The 18,253-nt window shown below is 47.9% G+C and overlaps 1 protein-coding gene across 1 annotated transcript in view; it reads left to right on the top strand.

Annotated features, from left to right (window-relative positions):
- Nucleotides 1-1,700: 1,700 nt before the first annotated feature.
- Nucleotides 1,701-18,253, top strand: part of LOC306941878 (cysteine-rich motor neuron 1 protein) — a 45,717-nt gene continuing 29,164 nt past the window's right edge. The window contains 3 exon segments of the mRNA XM_079527518.1: nucleotides 1,701-2,534; nucleotides 9,452-9,613; nucleotides 10,332-10,505. Of these exon segments, the coding sequence (XP_079383644.1) occupies nucleotides 2,204-2,534; nucleotides 9,452-9,613; nucleotides 10,332-10,505 (667 nt within the window). The 5' untranslated portion in view covers nucleotides 1,701-2,203.

Raw genomic sequence — 18,253 nt, 5'->3', positions numbered from 1 at the left:
TCATGTTCCCACACTGTGTGTGTTCGTCGCACTGAAGGACTGCTGCAGGCACGTATGGGGCGGCCATGGCACTGAATGATTAGTGCCTATAGGACTCCAGAGGTTCCGGGTACGATTCCAGCTCTCAGCAATGAGTCGAAGTGTCCCCAGTCCCAGAGCGAGATTTAACCCTATATATTTTTGAGTGGTGCAAACCACTCCTACAACTGGCTTTGTTAGTTTACGTGTCTGTCTGTTTGTCTGTCTGTCTGTTCGTACCAAAAAATGAGCATGGTTGCTATGGTCACCCAGTTCACACGGGTGTGATTTTTTGAGTGTATGTGGCAGTTACATGTTTGTCACATTATGTCACATTCATCCTTCAGCACACGCACGCACAGTATTGTAACCTTTCACCTGCATACACAATGCAACTACAGAAATCACACACACACACACACACACACACACACACACACACACACACACACACACACACACACACACACACACACACACACACACACACACACACACACACACACACACACACACACACACACACACACACACACACACTGTGCGCACACACCTGTTGGCTGATATATAGCACTGATAAGAGTTGAAATGTCACATGATAGTGTATTACAACGCTTTGACAGACATAGTGATTGTATTGTTTGAACAACAAAGGGCTGCATGTGGCCAATCTGGAGGCTGTTGAAAGGATGCTGTACATTCGCTTGATAGCAAAGTCCATTAAGGCCTATATGACATTATTAATGATCATCCTCTGCTTGACCTTAATTATTTCAGAGTGAGTGAATGTTTCTTTTGATCAATCGTCTGTCTGGGATGTACTACTACTACTACTACTACTACTACTACACACTTTCTCTGACAAGAGGTTAGACTTTGGAAGTGCGTCTGTCTTGTCTTTCGCATCAGCACACTTTGCTGTGGTGGTGGTGGTGGTGTGGAGCCTGTGCCTACTGTAGATCAGGCAAAGGCAGTAGGCTACGCAGGTCCACACACAACTTTGATCAGGTTTTCGAAGAGAGAATATTTGGCTTTTTGGGGGAGGGGGGGGGGGGGGGGGGGGGGGGGTGATAGCAAAGTCCATTAAGGCCTATATGACAATGCATTATTAATGATCATCCTCTGCTTGACCTTAATTATTTCAGAGTGAGTGAATGTTTCTTTTGATCAATTGAGTGTGAAGGACCCCAATGGAAACAACTTGAACAAGCAACCATAGCCTGTGTTTTCTTGGGTTTAAATCCTCTTATCACTGCAGACTTTGTATTGAACTGTAGGTACTTTCCTGTGCTTTTTTCTGCAAACTGTTAATACATATTCAATCAATCAATCAAACAATTCTGCACGTGCACTGTATTAAAGAGAAGATTTTGTGTAACATTTGCGTCATAATAGGCTACTGTCAAGATAATTGCCCCCCCCCCCCCAATAAAACAAAAAACAAACGAAATTTATGTCACATAATTGTTTTAGACTAGTTTCAGATGATGATAAAAAGTTGCATTCGTTTCATTGCGCAACGGGAAAAAAGGAGGCTTGCCGATATATTATCCCTGTTCAAATCCTCCCTCCATTCTCAACTTGTGACTGGTCGGTGCGTGTGTCCGTCAAGGAGGAGGGCTACCGCTAATTTCTATATGCATGTATGTCAATTTAGGACTCACATTGCTTTTCCCCGTGTGTGTCGCTGCTTGACTGTCTAACGTGGATCCTCCGCTCTCTCTCCTCCACCACACCGAGCCGAAAACTACTCGTCCTTTTTAGGCTGCGTCTGTCTGGGATGTACTACTACTACTACTACTACTACACACTTTCTCTGACAAGAGGTTAGACTTTGGAAGTGCGTCTGTCTTGTCTACCTGCTCTCGGCACTGAAGAACCTTTGGATATTGCCTCCCATAACGTTGACTGCTCGTGATTTCGCATCAGCACACTTTGCTGTGGTGGTGGTGGTGGTGGTGTGGAGCCTGTGCCTACTGTAGATCAGGCAAAGGCAGTAGGCTACGCAGGTCCACACACAACTTTGATCAGGTTTTCGAAGAGAGAATATTTGGCTTTTTTGGGGGGGGGGGTTGTTGTTGGTAAGTTTGGAGTCTAGCCTAAAAAGTCACAGCGCGGAGTTTTATGTGGCTTATAATTTGACAGGAGGGGAGCAAAAGAAGGCTCATCCACACATTTTAAAAATATGTTCAACAAATGTTCGGTCGCATCGTTACTGTTGAACGTCTTGTTTCTGGTGCGGTCGCTGGAGGCGCACGAATGCACGCCATGTGATCTCAGGACGTGTCCCGTCAAAGCAGCAGCAGCAGCAGCGGCAGCAGCGCCGCATGTCTGCGACGGTGGCCGCAGCGAGGCCAGGGACCCATGCGGATGCTGCGAGCTGCTGTGCGCGCGGCTGGAATGGGAGCCCTGCGGCGGCCAGGGCTGGGAGCTGGGCTACTGCGCCCTGGGACTGACGTGCGCCTCCGTCAACAGGACCGGAGCCGCGGTCGTCCCCGAGGTCGGCGTGTGTAAAGGTGCGTATTTTATCCTATAGTAGACCTGGAAGAACACAGTGTTTTCATTCTCAAAGTGGATTTCGACAGGCACCCTACAGGCTCTATAGGGGTTCCTTTTAAAATAAATGGACCCTTACTTACTCTTTAACTCTGACGGCATACTGTCAGAAAGTTAAGGGGACACCTTGAAATGTAAACGTTTGAGGACAGTGATTGTCCTATAAAATATGCAGTGATATCAGTGAATCGGATGGGACATGTGCGTGGCTATGCGCTACTCTGCATTGGACATAAAATAGCCTAATTGCTATCACACAGTTGTTGACAGTTGAAACGCATATTAATTAAATCACACGATATTTATGTCCTGGTGTCTTGAGGGCATCATCCCTGGCTTAAAGTGTCCTCATATTGCATGTATAGTAGCCATGCAGTGTTGTCACTGCTGTGCTGCCCACTTGTGCACAGAGCAGCTGCCCATGCATGCAGCAGCTCTCTAGTCTAAAGGGCTCTCTCTTGAGAGAGGACTCATGTTCAACTCCCACTAGACTTCATCATCGGATCATGCTCACATTTTGTACTTGAGTCAAAGTATCATACTGCAATATAGAAATACTCTGTTACAAGTAAAAGTCCGGAATTCCACATTTTCTCAAGTAAAAGTAAAAGTACAAAAGTATTGGTATCAAAGTGTAGCCTACTTAAAGTACCAAAGGTAGAAAGTAGCCTACTCCCATTTCCAGTTTTGTAGATCGGCTATTTTCAAATGCCAGAAATATATATACAGTATAGTATAGGGTTGAAGTAACTAGTAACTGAAGTTTTCAAATAATTGTGGAGTAAACAATATTTGCCTCTGAGATGCAGTTAGAAGTAAGTGGAAATACTCCAGTAAAGTAAAAGTACCTAAAAATTGTACCCCCAAGTACAGTACTTAAGTAAATGTACTTTCCACCACTACTCATGTTCAACTGCTCACTAGGCTCCTTCAACTTCAAGCCTTGCCTCGGTCGCTCTTGTACAGCTATAACAAGCATAGCAATAACTTTGGCAACACAGCCGTTGGCAACTTGGCACCATGGTCTGCACGTCAGCTCTCGTAAAGTTTTAATTTGCTTTGCTATAATTCGACTAGACATCTAAAAAAAAAAAGACACTGAATCGACCAAATGACCATTTTCATTTGTGTGATTTTTGAAAGTCTTGGGACTGTGCTGCACATAGTGTCCTCCACCAACACTGAATGGTTCAATTGTGCCCCCCCCCCACACACACACACACATTATGCAGTCTTAATTTGATTCTGAAATAAATAAGCCATCCCTTGGCATGGAGGAATTGATTACACAATCAATGGGCTATAGTTCTTTGTGGATCCCCTCCCCAGGGCTTGGCTGAAACATTGCAAAAGTCTCTCCAGCAAGTTTTCATCAGACAAAGTTACAAACCTATATGAGTTACAGACAGTACAGTGCTAGTCCCTATCCCACTCTAAACAGAAGTAGGTTTGAGCTTCAAAAAAATGTGTGCCTCTGTGTGAGGTACGAGATGTCTATTGTTTAAGTCTCTGAATGAGTTGAAGGAGCAAGTGACCTCCCCCTTTGAGATGAGTAGCTTGTTTATAAGGACCCCCCCCGGTATACCCTCCACCTGTACTGTCTCCAGACAGCCCCAGAGTGATTTAAAGGGACTGACAGGACCAGAGGAGAGAGAAAGCAGCCCTACAGGGCGTCCTGCCCCCCTTGACCCTGCCCTCCGTCTGCCCCTGGCTTCTATGGGGCGGTCCGGGTTAGGGGGCTCGCAGCTTTTTGGGGTATGAGTTTCTGGCCCCTGGGCATCCCAGGAGATGCTACTGCTGATTGGGCCTCATTTACAAATTATATACAGGTTTTGTTGCATGGGGTCTGGAAGACAGAACACACCACCACCTCCTCCATGCTGCGGGAGCCTTTCTGCATATTAACAGCTTTGGAAGAGGGCAGGAGAGCTAATGGTTCTTCCGATTGTGTCATGCCCATGGTCTCATGGCTCCGAGATGTTGGAGCATGCTGCTACCCCCCCCCCCCCCTCCCCCCCAGCCACCCACACAAACATACACAGATACACCGACACACGCACACTCTCCTCCCAAGGGTCTCGGTGGGGGTAAGTCAACACCTCCCAGTGTGTTTGCAGGGGCCACAATCGTCAGGCCGCTGGCTAACTTGGAGGCTGATCATCCACGATTCCCCTCCTCGAACCGGGGGCCAACGTCTTAAAGTGATTAGGCTCGCAATCAGGGAGTAGGGGCTAAATGCTTCCGCTCTCTGATCCCTGCTTTTCTGCTCACAGCCTTTACTTTCTCTTTTTCTGGGTGGTCACTGGTCATTGGTCAATATATGGCATAGAGTAGGTGTCAGGTTTGGAGACATAACAAGCGTTGTGAACCAGGAGGCGCTTGGGACATTCAGTGAAAGGGAGAACATTGTGATGTGATGACAAGTATTTATGGAGAAGTCGTGGAATTGGATTTGGAATAGCTAAAAAAAACTATAGGAAACAGGAATTCCCTAACATGGTTGAAGTGAAAGTGAAAGTGACATGCGGCAGGCGGACGCTGCTGCCTCTCTCAAGTGTCTTGTTGTCACCGTCAGTTCCTGCTATCAAGGGAGAGTTATTTATTAATCTCCTTGTGGGACTATAAACATCAGCTAGTGCTGCGTTGCATCCTGGGCCTCCCTCACCATAATCACACCCAGCCAGCTATCTTTCAACTCCGCCGAACTATAGTAGCAAGAGCAAGACGCTTTATTTTGAGTTTGACGTTCTTCGCTGCGTTCACGGTCCCGTCCTCCGACACCCGCCCACACACTCGCCCCGCTCTAGGGCCACTTAACATACCACCTGACTGACCGTCTGTCCTAAAGGGACCGTCTGTCCTAAAGGGACTCGCCCCGCTCTAGGGCCACTTAACATACCACCTGACTGACCGCCTGTCCTAAAGGGACCGGACGCGCTGTCCACTTTACGCCTTCGTCCTCCTTCCTACAGCATTATCTAATGTTTCAAAGACTTCCTTTTTAGCTCGCTATCAGCCGGGGGGGCCTTCGGAGGTCAGCGTTCTCATCCTGGCACTGGATGCCAAGACAAGCAGTCTCCGTGGCTGAGTGAGGGGGTCCCCCGAGACATGCCCGCAGAGCCCAGAGCGAGAGCCTCGCCAGGCCAGAAACAACTGGAGCCAGTCCAGACCATATAACTGACCTGGCCAGACCACATCACACCACACCGAACCTGGCCTAGATCAGAACAGGGTCGAGCCATACTAGACCCAGCTGACACAAAAGGATAATGGTGGTTTCTTTCTCTCTAGGTTCAAAGTAATCATTAGCTAATAATAACAGACTACCCCCCCCCCCACCCCCCAACCATAATCATTCATGTATTATGTCTGCACCCCCCTCCTTCTCCTGCGTGCCAGATTTAGCACCCCACACAGAGACAACCACCACCTTCTCAATGAAAATACTCTCCCAGGCAGGCACAGGAAGGCCTCGGTGTGGAAAAAATGTTGAGGTGAGGATCATTTTAAGGTGAAAGGGAAACCATGGAGAACGTTTTGCCTAGGTGGAGTGGGAGGCTGGGGGTGGGGTTGAAAAGGCTCTTGTGTTCTGACTGTCTAGTGCTAGTGTGTCTGGGGAGCCTAAGACAGACAGACAGACTCTAGACGACCTTTCAATGGCAAAGATATTATTGTCATCCACTCTTCCTTCGCTTTCCCATTCAACTTCCCTGAGCTGGGCTGTCTTACAGTATGTCACATAGGGGCCATCAGCATCTGCCATCACCCTCTCACCCACTGTCTGCTGGGGTGGCAGCCAGGTTGGCCTTACTGTAAGAAGGCCGCTAGTGACTCAACGGTTGCTGGTTCGATCCCTGGCACCGACAGGTTGTATTCTACAGTAGCTGTAAACTGGTGAATGAAGGGCTGCTGGTACTATTATCTACATCGCCCACCAACTTTGCCAAGCTGCCCTTGAGCAAGGCACTGAAACAAAACAAATCTCCAGCAGAGATGTACAGGGAACTATGGAAATCTGAAGAAAGTGGTTAACCACTTTCTACCTGGCGTCCCTATTTTGGGAAAACAATAAAAACAAAAATCTAAAATGAAAGAAATTGTGAACATTGCAGTTTTTGTGACGTGATGTGTCTTATGAAATAGGCGGGCATAAGTCAAGTTGCACACAACCTTGAACCGAGCATTGCGAAAATAAAATAACCGCTTGCCGTTCTGCATAAGATGGCAGCTTTCGCAGTCATTCTGGTTTAAGCTAGTACCTCCTGAACAGAAAACAAACATCAAGTTGATGATATCTGTTTTGGATTATTAGGAATCAGCATGTGACTTTTATTACTATTTACAGTACTTAAAAGGAAAGCAGGGGCATTCCTTTCCTACGCCATCATTTTGACTCGTTCCATTGTTGTTTCTCCAAGCTAGCTCACGGTGGTTGAAAGGGATTCTGATTCTGCGGAACCGTCGTCGCTCACTTAGTCAGACACTACTTGAATTGATTTATGTTAGTAGCAGGATAATGCTATGAGTGTTTCTGTGCAATGTTGTTTGTCTATCATTACAGTTGGGTGCCACCGATATTGTCCCTTATCATTTGACCCATTTAGGCCTGACCTCAAAATTTAAAAAAATCCTTCTAAATCCTCCAGTTTTCTGAAATAAATATTTTCACGATTTTTCAAAAATAGCAGACCTACAAGCTTGTAGCGCGCCACTCGGTGGCGCGCTATGAGCTTGTAGATCTGCTATTTTTCAATAGCTAAATTGTTGTAATGTAATGTTTAAAACACCAAAAGGGGTTCCCGCCCAAAATGGGTTAACTGTCCTTTTGCGCAGATCACGCAAACCTCAGCAAAAAGAAAAGGACAATATCGATGGCCTCCAACTGTACATTATTCAATTCAATTCTATTATAGTGCCAAATCAGAGCAAGGATGTCTCGATACATATTACGTATAGAGCAGTGACCCAACGTCCCCCACTGACAGTGGCAACGGAAAAACTCCCGGAAAGCATCTGTACTGTCATTTTAGATTTTAGCCAATATACGGTAGGCTATAGCACATTGGTTCGTCTTTGGCTATTCAAAAATAGCAGCTATACAAGCTCATAGTGCGTCAGCTTGTAGATCTGCTATTTTTGAAAAAGAAAATAAATCTTTTAATATTGTTTGAACTCAAATATTTGCTTCTGGGAGCTCCTTTTTTTTTGGAAAATATTTAGAAGACATTTTTAGAATTGGCCTCAGGTCTTAATGGGTTAAAGGGCAAAATCAGAACCTTGATCAGAACCAGGTATACATACAGCAACTGGCGGCTCAGGGGCCACATGTGGCCCCCACCATCACTTCCCCGCAAGTTAATATCAGAATACTGATATATTAATAATCAATTAATATTACTAGTAATTACTTTTTATGTCCAATGTATTTGTATTTAGTTCATAAAGCTAACATAACTATAACTACATGCATTTTAAATTAAATAAAAAAGGTTCCTTTTTAGGATTTAATTTAATTTAATTTAAAATGGCAAATAATTATTCATGATTTCAACTCAAATATAGCAAAAAAATAGCTGATCTACAAGCTCAAAACGCGTTGCAGTGTGACGCGTTTTGAGCTTGTAGATCGGCTATTTTTTGCTACGACAGTAATATGCAATGTGGCCCTCTGGAGTTGAGTGTGGAAATGTAGTGGCCCTCTCCATCGTCAAAGCTGCCCACCCCTGGTCTAGGGTGTCAAAGGCAAGGGACAGCAGTTCCAAACCCGTGTAGACAGAAAGAGGTCCAACAGTGCTTGGTTGGGTGGGGGTGGGGGGTTGGGTGGGGGTGGGGGGTTATTTGGTGTTACTGTGTCTTGGCCTGCTGCCAGCAGACGGGCAATGAGCCTGACCACCGTGCCAGGGTCCTAAATCAGAGTCAGTGGGGAATGGTGTCTGAACTCTTTGTATATACGTATAGTATGTGTTTATGTGTGTGCTCGTTTGTGCATGTACATGAAGTGAAAGAGACCGTGGCCGCTGATACTGGGGGACGGGGAGGTTTTTTTTTTTTGTAATCCTCCGCTCCCTGGGATGTGCTGGTTATTTAACTCATTTGGTATGGGCGGGTGGAGGGGGGGGGGGGGGGGGGGTGGTGAGGGGGGTGCCCCCTTACCCACTCTCTCCCACCGTAAGCTCTCATGTTTAAAAGCTCAATAGGCCAGAACGAGGGTTGTAATGCATTGGTGTAAGTGAGGTATGGCGCAATTGACCTTGAGTAGAGGAGAGGAGCTCTGCACTGGAGCAGATGGACACCCTGGGAGGGCCCCCACACTGTGGGACAAAAGCAAACAAATGGACTCAACTGGCCGAGGCAGCGCAGCACGACACGGAGGCCGGCCAGCAGCTCTGCTCTAGGTCATTTCAGTAATGATGATCCCTCCGTGTGGGATGTGTTGCAACAGAAGCCAAGCGTTATGTGGTCTCCCTTTAGCACACAGCGCTCCCTAAAGCAGTGGTTGTTGTTCTCAAACTGTTTTCATGTCAAGGGCGCCCCAAATTGATACGTATTATTTGGCCACAGACGCCCACCTGAAAAGATGTCCATAATATTGTCGAGGTTTTCCTAAATCTTTTGAAAATCTGATCTAGAAACACTTTTCAATGTGACACATTGTGAGCTTTTAGATTGACCCGTTTTCAAATGGCGCCGGTGAAATATAAAATAGGCTTACAGTGGTTCAAACTGTTCCTCGTTTTGCTGCTCCTGGCCTGGTCCTCTCTTATTCTCAAATAACTCTAGTTATAGTTCTCTTATAACGAAACATAGGGAGAGTGGACCGTCTTTCTGGCCACCATGTCATGTTATGTTAAATTAGTTCCTTCTGAACCTCCAACAGCGCTCCCTGACTTTCCGGAAGCGGGCTTGGAGGACGAACGCTGTCCCTTGATGACAGGTTGCGACAGAGCCGGGGGTCAGTGTGTGTGTGACGCACGGCATTCCTGCCTGGGCTCCTTCACCTACCCAGACCAAGAGACCTGCCTGAAGGCCAGTAAACCAGGTGGGTGCTCCCCCAAGTACACACACACATACACACACACACACGCACGCACAAATGCACGCAACAATGTACCGATCAAACAATATGTAAACCGCCGGTGTGACTGAGATGGACCTTATTATTAATTCAATAGTGACCACTTTCGGACCCATCCCCGCTTCCCCGTGATGCAATATATAAAGATGATACAATACCGTTATTGTGTGAAACGATATGTTTTGAAATTGTGCAATCTCTTAACTCCAGAGATGGCAATTTATCATTTGAAACGAAGTCTGTCAAATTACAGACATCAACAGAAATTACACGTCAGCCCCCACTGATAGACGTCATATCGATGTCCTGGCCAACGTTGTTTAGATGGCCAACGGACGTTGGGAGTGTTTGAAGGGTACTACTACGCACACACACACACACACACACACACACACACACACGCAAAACACCAGGCACAGACTTCCAGTTAGACAGAAGGGGAAGAATGCCATCCATTGAGAGTAGTTAATCCACAGCAGATGTGGCTCTTTAGGTGACTAATGCGAAGTACAAATCATAGTGATGATGACACATGTTCAGGGTTTGTCTAGTGCCGCCACACTCACTCTTCTGTGGTGCCATTGTCTGTGACTCACCGATCACTGTGGCGTGTGTGTGCGTGTGTGCGCGCGTGTGTGTGTGTGTGTGTGTGTGTGTGTGTGCGCCTGCATCTGACTTCCAGAGGGTCGGAGACACGAGCACCGGGAGAGGCACAGGGAGAAGTTTGTGGGGCCGTCCAACCCGGCGTGCATGTTCTCTGGATGTAACCTGACAGCTGAGGGCTGCGTGTGTGAGTCCCAGAGCTGTCACCATCACTTCTCCTACATCAACCGCAGCCAGTGCCAGGAGGCCGCAGGTATAACCTTCAAATGACCCCCTCCTCGCAACCATACAATTGGCGGTGGCAACCCGAGCAGCAGCAAAAATGCTTGGCAAAGCCATTTAGCTACGTTTTGAGATACGGGAGATTGATATCAGAATGTGAAATAGATTCACCCTCGCTGTGTTGCATTTACATAACAGCATTTTATCTTTCCATTTGGGTTCCATGTGGAATATAAACATTGACATAAAGTACACTACTACTGCTAACTGCTGTGGCTCATAAGCTTTTGCGCCCGATACAAATCACCTTGAGTAGAACACGGCATGCTATGAATCTGATTTCCCAGACAGTGCATACTTGAGCTTATATGCACTGTCGTGCCTTGAATATTTACTCTTCGATGAGTCATTTGCAGCTGGAGTCATGCTGAGAGTCGGCGCTACCTGTGAAAAATCACAGGGCCACAGGGGCCTGGCACGTACTGCAGTGTGGTCCACTGCACTTCCTATGCCAAGTTGCCAGCATCCAGAGCAGGGTTGGAGTGAAGGGGAGAGAGAGAAAGAAAGCGACAGTGAGGCGAAGCTGATGGAAAGAATGAGTGGGAAAGAGTAAGATTGATGATTCCGGAAGAGAGAACAGTGTACACAGAGAGAGAGAGAGAGAGACAGATAGAGCAGCAGAAGGGAGAGCGTGTCCATTAAAAGAGACAGATTTGCTTGTACTGTGGATGGAGACATGAAGGGCTGGGGGTCCTAAAAACACAAAGCGCTGCGTGTCTAATTCGTAACGGTATAGCGTGTCGGACAGACGAATGCTCGCCCTCTGCCAGGAGTTTAGCAGTGAGCAAAACCCACGAGTGACACCAGAGAAGATAAGACAACTTGCGAGGCGGTCTGGCACCGCAGCGTTTCGGCTCGAGGCGTCCTTTTAAATGCGGGGGCTTCAGAGAAAGTGGAATACAAGAATGTGTGTTTACCCCCATCTCCCTTAGCCGTCTCATTGATTGACACTTCTAAAGGGAAGAATGTTGGTGTTGTTGTTGTTGTGGGGGTATTTGTTCCACTCTGTTGAGTGCGAGGTGTTTGAGAGATGGACAGGTCCTGAAGTGGACGTTGCTCCCAGACTGACATTTACACAATAAGAGCATATTTGAGGAGAGTGCCATTAAGTAAACTCTCTGAAAACGTTGTGTCCATGTGTCTGTGTGTGTGTGTACAGAGTGCGCATACTTGTGTTACTAAACCTGTGTGGGGGCCAAATGTCCCCACAAGTATAGTAGAATTTGAGAAATACACATTCTATACGAGGCCAATTTTCCTGGTCCTCCTCACAAGATAAAATGGTTGGTTAAAAGAGATTTGGGGAATTAGGCTTAAAATGAGGATAGATTTGTAGGATTAGGCATTTAGAGGTTAGGTTTAGGTTGCGGTTAAGCGTAAGAGTTAGATTTAGGCCAGATTTGTTCTTAGTTTCGGTATCGCACAACAAGAATTGTTAATCGACAAGTTTGCAATGCAGTGCAGCGAGACGTGAGCTTGCTGTTGAGTCTGTGTTAAAATTGCTGTCAACCTCAAAAGAGTGTGTGCGCACGTGTGCGTGCGTTTGGTAAGTTTCATCTGCTTTATTACTCAACAAGCCTCCCCATGCCAGAAAAACTAATCTGGACTCACTCACGGCACGTTGCTGAAGTTCTGGAGGAAATTTGTTCAGCTCGACACGACAGCGGCCCATTCTAAGGCCATGTGACCCAAAAAAAAAGGTTCTCCCTCTACGTGATTTGGCGACATTTCAGTCAAAGTGCGGTGCTTTGGATAGACAGTGCAGTAGCTGACTGTGGCTGGCAAAACGCCATGGAAAAAAAAATGTCTGAGATTATGAGCTCTGCAAAGCACAACAACATAGAGTTACAGAGCATTTACAGTTAGTTCTTGGCTCCGAGTCGGGATGTTTGCACTCAGCTGTTTGCTCGGGGAAAATCCCCCTAGGAAGCATGTTCCTGGTACATTATAGTCTTTGGCTGAAGACCGTTGTCAGTCATGATACATATACTGTGAATCTGGTATGTTCCGTAACTCCCACCGTTCCCAGGCCGGAGTCCAGAGGAGGAGGACATATAAACGCACAGTGCTGAAAACCGTAAACAACATTTTTCTGCAGCTTATGCGTTCTCACACCCCCGCCCTCTCTGATGGCCTCTCATTAAGGAAGAGGCCACTAACGCACAGTGTGGGTGCATGAGTGTGTCGTGTGTGTGTGTGTGTCTTCACACACACACACACACACACACGACACACTCATGCACACATGTGCATGCTTAGGCCCAAAGTACCGCACCAATGCAACTCAATGCAACTGCCATTGGGGATAATGGTTTCATGCAACTACTCACAACCGTTTTGTAGCGAGATGCACACGCAGATTAGACACACCAAGGGACCGACATGTGGAAACAACGGTCGGACATGCGGTCGGGGGGGTTGATGGGGGGGGGGGGGGGGGGGGGGGGTGGGGGATCAAAAGCCAAGGCACAGATCCCTGCTTGAACCCCGATGTGTATACATGTGCATTTGTGTGCCACCACTCATGTGCCAACACATGAGCCCATGTGTCTTGTCTGCATCTGCTTGCGCATGTGCCTGCGTGCGTGCGTGCGTGCGTGCGTGCGTGCGTGCGTGCGTGTGCGCGCGCGCGCGTGATAATTATCTTGTTTATCTAGAAGTCTGGGCAGAAATCTCCCATTGTCTATTATCAGTCGGTACTTCCTCTATGACCAGACTGCGGGGACTGTGTGGTTAGGATCTTATTAGCTTAGTGGCGGGGTCATTTTGGACGCTACAGTGGCGGTGAGCAAAACGAGCATCCGCCCATCCCCGTCCCATGGAAACAAGTGGTTATTAAACCACTCGCTGCGTCAGAAGAATGCTCCTTCGGCGTGTGATGGATGGCTAGAGGGTGTGCGTACGTGCGTACGTGCATGCGGCGTGCCTACGTATACTGCAGCCCCCGACTCCCCCTCAGCGTGAGAGAGACACTGATCATGCTGCCTCTTCACACGCGGCAAGAAATTAAGGCAGAGCTTGTAGCACCGCTCCAACAACCCTCCTCTAGCCATCGATTTGAACATAGCATCCCCTGTATGCAGTCCGGGCTTGTAAACACACACATGGTAGTGGTTTGTTTGGCTTGGGGGACTCTCTCTGTCAAAACACCACTCTCTCTCTCTCTCTCTCTGACTCACGCACTGGTACACTCAGCTCCCCCCCCCCCCCCCCTCTCTGTTTTGGCTTGGTGTATTCTGTTGATTTGTTGGTCAGAGACTCCATGCTTGAGCCTCATCAGCGGTTTATCTGGTCGAGGTGTTTGACATAGGCACCGGAGGGGGTGTCATTTGGGTCTGAATGTCCCCGCACTATTTGTCTTATTTCTTTTTCTCCGACCGGCGCTGGTGCATGCTATGGTCTAGCACCGCTTCAATCTTGCTGCGCAATAGTCGTCGTGTGTTGGCATGCGTAGCATGTGTAGTAACTGCAGTTTCTCTTAGTCTCAACTCGATCAAGGGGTCAAACGGGCTAATACACAACAATGTGAGTCATGACGTACGTCCCCCGTCCCCGTCCCCCCCACACACACACACACATAATCTCCCCGCAGATTTTACGTCCTGACGGCGCCACTGGTGTTTGATCACCTGCAAATGACCTTCTGTATGCTTCTGAGGCTGTGATCACCAGGCTTTAAACGCCATGTCAGAAGAAGCTATGACATGACAGTAATATGGTCATCTTGTGTTACATAGGAGGATGTTTCATAAGGCTGTTATAAGATACGTATTGGAGTCGCAGAATCACTGCCAGACATTTTGGAAAGGCAGCTTCTTGGGCTGAGCTGGGGAAGCATTTGGTAGCTTCTCACTCTTGTGATTTACATATTTCCTCTGCTTTTGGGGGAGTTGCCCGTGAAGTTGATTCATGTCTCTCGTGCCATGCCTCAAAATAGTCTCTTAAAACAACACATGCACAAAAAAAAAAGAAAAACAGTAGCAGACTAACAGAATGTCTCAATCTCCTTTTCAGGCCATTACTGTGCTTTTTTTATGGCGAGTAATTTATAAGAGGGTGTGTGTTTGCTTGTCCAGGGATAATCTTGCAAACCGCTGGACCGATCAGTTTCTTGTGTCCGCTGCCAGTAGGCCAAGGAAGCACCTTTGTGCATTTTATTTCACATAGTATATATTCTTTTAAATATATTAATTCTATTTTATTACAATGGAAGAACATGGGGATCGGATTGTTCTGAAACCGTGGCGTCATAAGTTGTAGAATACGCCATCACCTGTGACTGACATCACGTCACGCGCGCCGGCCACCTGAAATCAGAGATCCAAAATGGATTGGAGCGTTATTATGCCCCGTCTGGCTAGCTGTCCAAAGCGTTGCAGGTAAGTGCAGCCAAGCTCCTCAATAGGTTAATACTGAAGTACTCAGTGGAGAACATTTAAAGAAGCCCATTACGAGGATGAGGAAGTTCACGAGGGTTTGGTCAGACGCGGGAACCGTGCCCGCCATGATGCAGAACAGTGGGCCTGCCACAGAGCAGTTGGCCCACCTGTGCCACCTCCGTCTTGCCTGGCTGCATCTGTCACCCCCCCAAACTGCCCCACCCTCCCCCACAACCCCCCCGGCCCCTGTGAATAGACTGTTGGTTCTGCTTGGCTGCAGCTTCTTTGTGGCAGGGCTATTACTGGGGGGAGCCAGACCACCACTGGCTGGCATGGGGTGCGAGATGTCTCAGTGCTGGGTGTTTGCATGTCGCCTGCGGAAGCTGTGGCCCCGTTGCGCCCTGGCGAGTCTGCCCTTTTCCCAGTGTGTGTGTGTGTGTGTGTGTGTGTGTGTGTGTTTGGTGAGGCGGCAGCGATTTCAAAGAGGAAACAAAACAGAGCTTGTGTGGCAGTTTGGACAAAGAGATTCCCCGTGAGGCATGTTGGGATCCCTGTCAGCTCACTAACAGCTCTCGGTCAGCCACTAACCACTAGGCCAGCCAGCCAGCCAGCCAGCCAGCCAGTCCGCCAGCTGGCTAGCCAGGCAGGCAGTCGACCGGCCAGCCAGCCGACCGGCCTGCAAGGAGAGGCCAAGACACACATATGTCCACTCCATAACGAAGCCTCAGGCCCTGCAAGGTGAGTTCATCCTGCAAAGCCCGAGCCCCATTCGATAAACCCGTGCCTTAAGACTCTAGCAGACCAAGTTGAAAGTAGCCTCAAACGCACTCCCAGCCTCTAAACGTGGCCCCTGACCAACCCTGATCACCGCAGCCGTAACCTAAGCAAGCCACTGTTACTGGTCGCCAGGCCCACTGTTCCTATCATCATCTATTTCTTTCTTGTCCCCTTTTCTTTTGCCTGAAAGGAAACATTTGCCGTGTGCCAGCATGCTTACATAACTCCATCGGCTATCCCATAATCTCTTAAGCAGCTGCCTGCAGCCCAGGTCTCCTGTAGACTTGTTTTTCGTACCTTAACCAGCAGGAAGGTCTGAGTGATGGTTCTCAAGTATGACATGATCTGAGTTCATCTAAAGAGCAGCTCTTTTTGCAGTGCGTCTCTCTCTCTCTCTCTCGCTCTCTCTCTCTCTCCCCCCCCCCCCCCATATATATATATATTTGGGAGCAGAGCAGTATTCCCATGCGTTCTGTGCCAGATCTACAGACCCTACAGACAATGGGCTTACAGAGCGGTGTCAGAATACTGTTGTTCAGCCGACATTGTTGGAGAGGCCTTTTCAGCCTCATCTGCAAGATCAGCCCTCACTTTCCACCGGCCCAATCTCATTGGACATCTGACAGTAGAGGAAAGGGGTGTGTTTCCAAGGGACAGCACACATGTGATGCTGTGCCTGGATGCACTCGTATATACACGCACGCGCGCACACACACACACACACACACACACACACACACACACACACACACACACACATGAATAAATGCGCACATGCACACATACAGTACTGTACTGTACTGCAGACACATGGACGTATGTTCACGTGAATGCATACAGGCACGCGTGCTCAAGTAACTCGCTCACCCCGCATTCTCACAGCTGCTGCTGCTGCTGCGGCGGCAGCAGCAGCGATCGCTGCCTGGGACACAGGGATCACGTTTTCTCGTCTGCAAATATTTAGCCACAGTGCGAGAGAGAGAGCGAGGCGTTTGGGGGGGGGGTGGGGACGGGGGGCGGCCGGACGGACGCTGGCTGGCTGCTGCCTGGCTGCCTCGCCGTTCTAACCATAGTGTGAAGTTCCCACTGAGTGTGCTTCTCCCCTGTGACCCCCCCCCCCCCCCCCCCCCCCCCCCGTCTGCGCCTTCTGGCCTCGGCGCTCTCCGAGAGCAGCTCTAGCCTTGCCATCTCGCACACTCTACAGTATATACAGTCACACTCGTACACATAGGGGAATAATGCGGACGTTCTCAGCTGTAACTGCTGGTGGGCAGAGGGCCAGGCCCCCACAGCTTTACGTGAGAGAGAGAGAGACGGGCCCTGATGTGTCCCCTTTGCGGAGCAACTTTATACAACCTGAGGACGGACCAGAAAACCCGCAGAGGGCAGCTGGACTGAGACAGCTTTGTTCTCCGCTGACTGGTTTCCAAAGTCATTCGGTGAACAGAACTCACATTGTACGCTTTTTTTTTTCCATGAGTAAACTCATGGCTGTCAACACAGCCTCCTCTGCCTGGCCGAGCCGCTCTGGTTGGGCAGAAAGACTGCCTTCCTTGTGCCCCGCTGCCTCGGAGGGAAGAAAAGACACATTTACAAAGACGGTGTTTTTCTTTCCCTCAATGAGCTGCCGAGTTGCCAGAAATATGCATTGTTTACACAAGAGCCCATTCTGTGGTAATGAAGCAATTTCCGCATCCCACCTATTACAGTAGGGCCGCCTTCAGGTGTGTGTGTGTGTGTGTGTGTGTGTGTGTGTGTGTGCACGCGCGTGTGTGTGGGCTAGGGTTTGGATCCGTTAAGATTTTAACGATTCCGGTTCCTCGACGATTCCCTCTTAATTTAACACAGAGTTATGGTGGTCCTTGAAATAAAACGTTTTTAAAACCACTAACGGTGTGGAACGGTTGCAAATATGATGGAACCGATGCTGGTTCCTCAATGTTGGATCCGGTCCCTCCAGTTACGGATCCCTACTGTAGTCTATGTGTGTAGTAGTTGTACAATGAGTATGTGTGTACTGTGTACTAGTAGATGTAAGTTGTACAATGTGTATGTGTGTAGTAGATGTAAGTTGTACAATGAGTATGTGTGTAGTAGATGTAAGTTGTACAATGAGTATGTGTGTACTGTGTACTAGTAGATGTAAGTTGTACAATGTGTAGTACAATATGTATGTGTGTAGTAGTTGTAAGTTGTACAATGAGTATGTGTGTAGTAGATGTAAGTTGTACAATGTGTATGTGTGTAGTAGATGTAAGTTGTACACTGTGTATGTGTGTAGTAGTTGTAAGTTGTACAATGTGTATGTGTGTAGTAGATGTAAGTTGTACACTGTGTATGTGTGTAGTAGTTGTAAGTTGTACAATGAGTATGTGTGTAGTAGATGTAAGTTGTACACTGTGTATGTGTGTAGTAGTTGTAAGTTGTACAATGTGTATGTGTGTAGTAGATGTAAGTTGTACAATGTGTATGTGTGTAGTAGTTGTAAGTTGTACAATGTGTATGTGTGTAGTAGATGTAAGTTGTACAATGTGTATGTGTGTAGTAGATGTAAGTTGTACAA

This window comes from Electrona antarctica, assembly GCF_951216825.1.
Source record: "Electrona antarctica genome assembly, chromosome: 18".
Classification (NCBI taxonomy): Eukaryota; Metazoa; Chordata; class Actinopteri; order Myctophiformes; family Myctophidae; genus Electrona; species Electrona antarctica.
Note: the sequence above shows the minus strand (reverse complement) of the source record. Positions and strands in the feature narration are given on the sequence as shown.